The sequence below is a fragment of the Pezoporus wallicus genome, unplaced genomic scaffold (assembly GCF_028554395.1).
Source record: "Pezoporus wallicus isolate ANWC-B61680 ecotype Strahan unplaced genomic scaffold, APGP_CSIRO_Pwel_v1 contig_8393, whole genome shotgun sequence".
NCBI lineage: Eukaryota > Metazoa > Chordata > Aves > Psittaciformes > Psittacidae > Pezoporus > Pezoporus wallicus.
The window spans coordinates 133,848-141,887 of NW_026642958.1; the positions used below are offsets into that span (position 1 = coordinate 133,848).

Sequence of the window (8,040 nt, forward strand, 5' to 3'; positions counted from 1 at the left end):
TTCCGCAAATCATTTGATGCTGTCCTGCATGACATCCTTGACTCTGAATTAGAAAGACATGGATTTGACAGATGGACCACTGAGTGGATACGGCACTGGCTGGAGGGTTGCACTCAAAAGAGTTGTAGTGAACAGCTCGATACCCAGGCGGAGACCAATGAGAATTGGTGTCTCTCTAGGACTGGTATTGGGACCAGCACTGTTTAACATCTTTGTCAGAGACAAGGCCAAATGCAAGGTTCCGGTTCTGCACGTGGCTTGGGACGATCCCAAGCTGGGATGGAGAATGGATTGAGAGCAGCCATGAGGAGAGAGATTTGAGTGTGTTGGTTGATGAGAAGCAGAACATGACGCAGCAATGTGCATGTGCAGCCCAGAAAGCCAGCCGTGTTCTGGGCTGCATCCAAAGAAGCATGGCCAGCAGGCCAAGGGAGATGATTCTCCCCATGTGCTCTGCTCTCACAAGACCTCACCTGCAGTGTTACATCCCGTCTGGGGCCCCCAACACAAGAGGCACGTGGACCTGCTTGAGCAAGTCCAGAAGAGGGCCATGAAGATGATCAGGGGGCAGGAGCAGCTCTCCTGTGAAGAGAGGCTGAGAGAGCTGGGCTTGTTTAACCTGGAGAAGACTCTGGGGAGCCCTTGTAGCAGCTTAAGCTTATAGCAGGTTATTCCAGTACCTAAAGGGGGCCTGCAAGCAGTCTGGAAAGGCCCTTTCTAGAAGGGCTTGTACTGATAGGTAAGGGGTAATGTCTTTAAACTGAAAAGGGCATATTTAGATTAGACATTAGGAAGAAATTCTTTACTGTGAGGGTGGTGAGACCTTGGCACAGGTTGCTCGGAGAAGCTGTTGGTGCCCCACCCCTGGCAGTGTGCAAGGCCAGGTTGGATGGGGCTTTGAGCAACGTGGTGGAAGGTGGGTTGGAACTAGATGATCTTTAAGGTTCCTTTTAACACAAACCGTTCTATGATTTTATGATTCCTACTCTGGGTAAATGTCTTGCTTTAAATCTGAATTCTTTTAGAATTGTTGTACCAGGGTATCAGAAAATGAAAATAAAATTGCTGTGCTTGGATCAGTAAATTTACTGGAACTCTTGTTCTATATTGTTTTATAATGTAGGAAGTTGGTTATTTAATACAAGGCCTTCTGAAAGGGAAATGACTTATCTTAAGCAAAAGTCATGTTCTTGCATCTCTTGATTTGGCTCCTGTCAAATTTACCTACAGATAACGCAGGAATTGACATTGTTTGCTGAGGGTTATTGAGGCTCAGCATGGGTACTGAGGAACCGTGAAGAACTGGTATATTGCTTTTATATATCTTAATTGGGAACAGTGAGCTGATTTTTGTACGGGTGCTTTATACGCTTTAGAAATCAAACATTTTTTATGGTGTGATCTTTGGTATCTTTATGGGTACAGTTTTCCTGTCTTCCTGTTGTATTAACTGAAAAAAGAATGGCATATACAATGTAACCTTGTTGCCATTCTTAGCAGCTTGGAGGTCGTAATGGTTTGATGTAAACAACACATTTCTCCGTGTTTACCAGTTTTACTGGTGTCAGTTGTGTCCTTCCTTATCGATTCAAGGCATTATGTTAATCCTTCCTGTGTGGTTTGTTCTGATGCTGTTAATGTGCACTGACGTTTGCCAGTCATATTTTATCCAGGCCCATATTTTTTCTGAAGATCTTTGAGTTTTTGAAAAACCTTTTGAACTCTTTGAAAAGTGTCACTTATTGAAACCACCTTTGCTTCCTAAAACTGGTTTATGTTAGAATTTTGGATATTTCTCGAAAGAACTGATCACATGTGGATAGAATTACTATATTCTTCCTGTTTGGCTTTCAAGCTAGCTTTGTCTGGAAGGAAACCTAGTATAAGATTTGTGTGAGAGGGGAAGTGTGTTCTGCTCTGCAGTTGTTTTATTTTCTTTGGCTTTTTACTGATGTGTTGCTGAGCTTTTTATGTAAAAAAAAAAAAGTGTGTTCTGTTAACTGAGTGAAGTTGTCCATACATACATGGCTGTACTATGTACGGCCTGCTTCTTGCCGTGTATTCCTGTTGTACCTGGATTGAGACTGCCTTGCCCCTCAGCAGAAACACTTCCAACAGATGAAAAGCAGTGGTCTTCCATTAGGATTTATTAGGAAATAAAAAGGTCGTATCAGTGGTGTAAAGAGTCAGCAGGAAATGTAATCTAAGATGCCTAGGAACTGACCTTGTTCAAATTTCACTGTATGTGGTAAAGTTGGAAAAGCATCAGTATTTAGTTGTTTAATTGTAAGTTTGGATAGTAATTCACTTGACCTAAAGAGATTACTTTTGTCTGAGTTGAGTCTTTTTTTTTTTTCTTTCATATGTAGATACTAGTAAATTTAAGTGACATAGTAAGTATATAGATACTGATAAATTCAACCAATATCCAGCCTGTACTATCTTAACTTGATACAAGCATTCATTGTGGAACTCTCTAGACTGCAGTGAAACAGAATTGTAGAGGCAGAAACAAAAGCCTGTTTACAGTAGAAGCAGACATTGAGATAAAACATCCATAGAGAAGGCAGTACATATGCTTCTCAATGTCCTGAAGTAAAAATCCTTTAATAGTTAAGAATGTTTGTATATCAGATATTATGACTAGTCTGCATTTTGGATTTAATACAGGGAAAGTAAGAGCACAGATAGTGTGAATTTTCTCAGCAGTGGAAAGCTCTTCTGAAATATCTTGTGTAGAAGGAGATAATACTTTAGCAATCTGGCTTTTTAAAATAAATTTTGGATTAACCAATTTCTCTTGCAGACTGTGTTTCTTGGTATCTTGATGAGGTCTATAGGGAACAAAAATACAGTTCTCCTTGGCCTTGGCTTTCAAATCCTTCAGTTGGCTTGGTATGGTTTTGGATCCCAGTCTTGGTAAGCAAACATTTTCATAGGTACATATCTGTTAAGGAACTGAAAATGTTTTTCCCAAGAAATTCTGCCATTTAATGTGGTTATCATGAGTATGTAAATGCTCTGCGAAATGAGCATTCTTGTGTTATACTATTAAAGTTCCATCTGCATTTTGCACATGTAGGAATGATAGAATATTCCGGGTATGTAGTGCAAGCTGCAGACCAGCAGACCTTTTGAAAAAGGAGTCTTTGCATCATTTTGGTCAGCTGCGTTTTACCTCTACAAATGCGGTTAAAACTTTTCCTTAAACTCACAAGCTAGTATGTTCTCTCCAGTAATTCCACTAGATATCCATTCTATCAGTCAGTTACTGGGCCTCATTTTCTTTTATTTTTTAACATGCTATTCTCCTACTATAAATGTATTTGGTCTTGGAAACTATATTGAATTTCTTCTGTTGGAAAAACTGGAAGTGAAGTCAACAGAAAAGTTGGAACAGCTGTTTCTTTACAAAGTTTATTGTACTAACTGATAAACACTAGTTCTGTATCAGAGCAATTTGTAGTGAGTTATACAAGGTAGAAGACAGCTTCACTGGGACACCCTGTGAGTGACATTGTTCCTTTGTACAGCCTTTGGAGAGGGAAAGTCTGTGCATTACTTCACTCCCACTCCCATCTTTTCCTTTGCTGTGAAGGTAGTGTAGTATCAAATATGCTTCTGTTCCAACAATCTCAGGGTTATTTGTGGGAGGGAAGTAGGAAGAAAGCCCATACTGGATGATTTTCAGTCTTTAGATGTTTTAGTAAGAGTACTTTTAAAGGTACCCTTGTGGCACTTTTTGGAGGGGTGGAGGGAAGTTATATGAGCAGTCTCATTTTCAGTTCATATTATGTATTTAACACAGGATGATGTGGGTAGCAGGAGGTGTAGCAGCAATGTCAAGCATTACATTCCCGGCAATTGGTGCTCTGATTTCACGAAATGCAGAGTCAGACCAACAAGGTGAGTATTGAATGAATTTCTGTTCCAGCATCAGACTGCTTTCTTAACTTCTGACTAGAAATCAGAATACTTATCTAGGTGTACTTCTCAAATATGTTGATGAATAATGACTTCTTTGGTAGCAGCTGTGGAAGTCTGTCAATTTATCTAGAGAGAAAGGAAATACACAAATTCATCAAATTTGCATTGCGAAATACATAGTTTCTGTCTGACCAGCTACGTCTAGATTCCTGTAAAAGTACCACAAAAGCAGCAAAACCAGAAGTGGTAACTTTTATGGTTCTTTTCCTTCCTCTTTTTTATTAAAAGTAATATTTTCTAAATAGATAATGAGGATTATTGTAACAATGCCATATTTTTAATGGAAACTAAACCCACATTTTACCAGATTAAAAGAAACATACATGTAGCTCTATTTATGTGAAAATTTGTCCCTATTTGCTATAATACTTAAGATTTTCAAGAAATAGAAAAGGAAGCTTAAGGTCTGAGAAAACTGAAGAATTCATTGATTTTAATATGAAGGGGAATGAACAATCAAATATAACTCTTCATTTAAAATGAAGTGAGGGAGGAAGTTATCACAAAGTATAACACTGGCATAAAATAACTGGATTTAGTGTTCTCTGTAAAAAAAACCCAGTCCGTATAAATTCTCAGTTTCACTGTAACATTGTACAACTTGGAGTTAGATTACTGCAGTTAAATACGGGAGGTACCATATTTTTAAAAGGGAGATTTCTATTGAGTTTGAAAGTACAAAAGACAGTATTTTACATGGCTTGTTTTATTATTCCCCTGCCCCCCTTTTTTGTTTCTAATAAGAGTAATTTAAGAGTTTTGAAAGACTTTATAATGTCATGAAATGGTTTACTTGACAGAAATCACTGATTTTTTTCATTGTACATAGAGGAAACTACAGTTAATAGCTCATGAATACAGTAGTTTCTAAAGTGAAGTTTTGCCACCTAGTGGCACAAAGAATTTAAGTTTACATGTTAGCCTTTGAAGAAAAATTTGGGTAACTTCCTTTTTTTGGCATGTTTTCTTTCCTTTTAGAAATTATTACTGCCTTAAGGAGGAAGCAGATGTCCAGACTACTGATATTATGAGAATAGTGTTTTATAGAATTTTAATCTATAAGATTGTCAAAAACCTTTTTACACTGTTGTCACAATCACTTAATGAAGTTGAAACAGAAAGACACCCATAGAACTCTGATTAATCAAGCTTTTAAAATAATCTAACATAAAACTGCAACCAGTCTAGTATTGTGAATTTACTACAGTATTGGTGAATATACTGCCTCAAAATTTGATACTACAGTAAATCCTGGAATTAGACTAAGGGGAAGAAATCTGTTACAGTTTGTGTGTATTTTGCCAGTAGCAGCCCTTAACGCATAGATGGATTACTTTAAATTTCACTTGAAAATAAATTGAGCAGGTACCACACTTAACCTCTGCTTTCTTCATTGTAGGCTTTAGGTGAAGGTGGAAGAACTAATGCAGAACACTAGGCTTGCAAACATGCACATAAATTTACTCATTTTCAAAACTCATTTTGTTCCCAGTAGCGTGCAAGTACAGTAACAGACTGGTAATGCAGAGAATTATTTAAATCCAGGGAAGTTTTCTTCAGTATATTTCTTAAGATTGTAATGTGTAGAAATAATTATGTGATGTTCTATTTTGGAACAACCATTAAAATACGCTTAGAGCTGTTGGCTCCCAAGGTTTAATTCTTGATTAGAAAAAAATAATAATCCTGCTCTTACTTTCTTTTCTTCATTAGGTGTTGTCCAAGGAATAATAACTGGAGTAAGAGGTCTGTGCAATGGCCTGGGACCAGCACTGTATGGCTTTATTTTCTTTCTTTTTCATGTGGAGCTCAGTGAATTGCCACCTGATCAGACTTCTGGAAAAAAAACAATGCAAGATCCCAGTGATGAGGTAGGTTTAAAATTTGATGTGAACTTTGCAGTGTAGACACTGGTAAAAGAGTAAAAATCTTGTCATTTTTGGTTGATTTTAAAGTCTTGATATTTGATTCTTAAACTATGTAATTCCTGCCTATCACCTTTATTGAACCATTAAGATCACTTGTAAGCTAAACTTGATAGTAAATATTCAGATTTACAGTAGTAGCAGCTTTGGTTTCAGTATTTAACAGAATTGGTTAACTTTCACATAAATCTACTCAAAACACAGCTGTAATTCTGACTTAGAGTGAAAAGTGAAATTTTCACAATAGGGAGATAATTTTCGGTAACTCAGTAAATTGTAACAGGTTTATCTTTTAACCTCACAGCAACAGGTTAATTATGTGGTGATTTCTTTGTTGGTTGTTTTTTTCTTTTTTGGGGGGGGGGTTGGGCTTTTTTTGTGGTTTTTTTTTTTGTGTTTTTTGTGTGGCTTTTTGTTGTTTTTTTTTATTTTTTTAAACAGCATGTTTAAAACATTAAATTAAAAATTTAAAACATTAAATTAAACAGTGCTGTTCTGTTCACCATCCTTTCTTACCTGGAGGAGGAGAGAAGTTAATCCTATACAACATTTCTCTGGAAGTCCTGGGCTGCATCAAAAGGAGCGTGACCAGCAGGTTGAAGGAGGTGATCCTGCCCTTTTACTTTGCTTTTGTGAGACCTCACTTGGAGTATTATGTACAGTTTTGGTGTCCTCAACATAAAAAGGACATGGAACTGTTGGAACAAGTCCAGAGGAGGGCCACGAGGATGATCAGGGGGCTGGAGCACCTCCTGTATGAAGACAGGCTGAGGAAGTTGGGGCTGTTCAGCCTGGAGAAGAGAAGGCTGTGTGGCGACCTCCTAGCAGCCTTCCAGTATCTGAAGGGGGCCTGTAGGGATGCTGGGAATGGACTCTTCATTAGGGACGGTAGTGATGGGACAAGGGTTAAGGGGTTCAAACTTAAAGAGGGGAAGTTTTGATTAGATATAAGGAAGAAGTTCTTTACTCTGAGGGTGGTGAGGCACTGGAACAGGTTTTCCAAATGACTGGTAAATGCTCCGTCCTTGGCAGTGTTCAAAGCCAGGTTGGTTAGGGCCTTGGTAGACATGGTCTAGGGTGAGGTGTCCATGTCCATGGCACGATGGTTGGAACTAGATGTTCTTAAGGTCCTTTCCAACCCTTACTATTCTATGATTCAATAAGTCTCTCCAATCTCTTTTATTTTTTGACTTTTCTTTTTTTAATCCCTTCCAACTTTGTTTCAGGTCTGCATTTTTGCCTGCTTTGTTCTTTCCTATTTGGCTTCCAAAATATCAAATGTGTTCTTACCAGAATTTGGAAGATCTTATGGTCCTTTTTTCTTTTTTGCTTGATTGCTCTGACCTCTGCAGCTACTATGTTGTTACTTTGTCAAAATGCTGAGAATGCGGTGGGGTGCTCTGTAATTTGCTCAAGCGAACCAAGTAGAGTAAGGGGGCAAAGATATTCTTCTTGTTGCACAAAAAGGAAACTGTAGTAAAATATTGGAAAACCTTTATAATAATGATTTCAGGTTTTCGAGAGCTTTGTCATGCTTCCATTACTCGAACTTTTGCTCTTGAACTCTTTTTTAAAGCATTGAATCACATAAGTTTTTCTTGGGGACAGGGAGTCTGTTGCCTTTTTGACCTTGTACACACATTTCTGTCACAAGTGATTTCAATATGTTTTGTTACTGCAAGAATGTTCTCATGGTTCTTTTTGTTGAAGTAGCCCAAATATATGCAATGAAGGAACTGACTGCTTCAGTAAGTTATAAATGAATCAAAACTTACGTTGTGGAATTTTCTAAAGCTTTGGTTGAAGAAATTCCTGTACTGAAGCATAATGTTAGAGCTTCTGTATGAAAAAATGATTTTTCTAAGCTGCAAGTATAAATTAAACTGCTCTTTCAGATGTTTTCTTAAAAACCTACTTATTATTAAGTAGGTATTTTTTAGTTATCAGTGCAGCAAAATCAGTAACTATTTGAGTAACTTGTTTCAGTGGCACAGCTCTTACTATGTGTGTACTCAAAGCTTTGTTAAAAATCTGTAATTATATCTCTCCCTGTTAATAGTTACTAGGCATCTAATATGTAAAACTATTATTCGGGGGAAGAAAACCCAAACTAACTAATTCTTATGTT

The 8,040-nt window shown here is 37.5% G+C and overlaps 1 protein-coding gene across 1 annotated transcript in view; it reads left to right on the forward strand.

Moving 5' to 3' along the window:
- LOC130612020 (hippocampus abundant transcript-like protein 1) overlaps positions 1-5,929 on the forward strand; it is a 31,673-nt gene extending 25,744 nt beyond the window's left edge. Inside the window, exons 9-11 of the mRNA XM_057433310.1 lie at positions 2,807-2,919; positions 3,809-3,906; positions 5,701-5,929. Of these exons, the coding sequence (XP_057289293.1) occupies positions 2,807-2,919; positions 3,809-3,906; positions 5,701-5,894 (405 nt within the window). The 3' untranslated portion in view covers positions 5,895-5,929. The remainder of the gene's footprint in view (positions 1-2,806; positions 2,920-3,808; positions 3,907-5,700) is intronic.
- Positions 5,930-8,040: the final 2,111 nt, after the last annotated feature.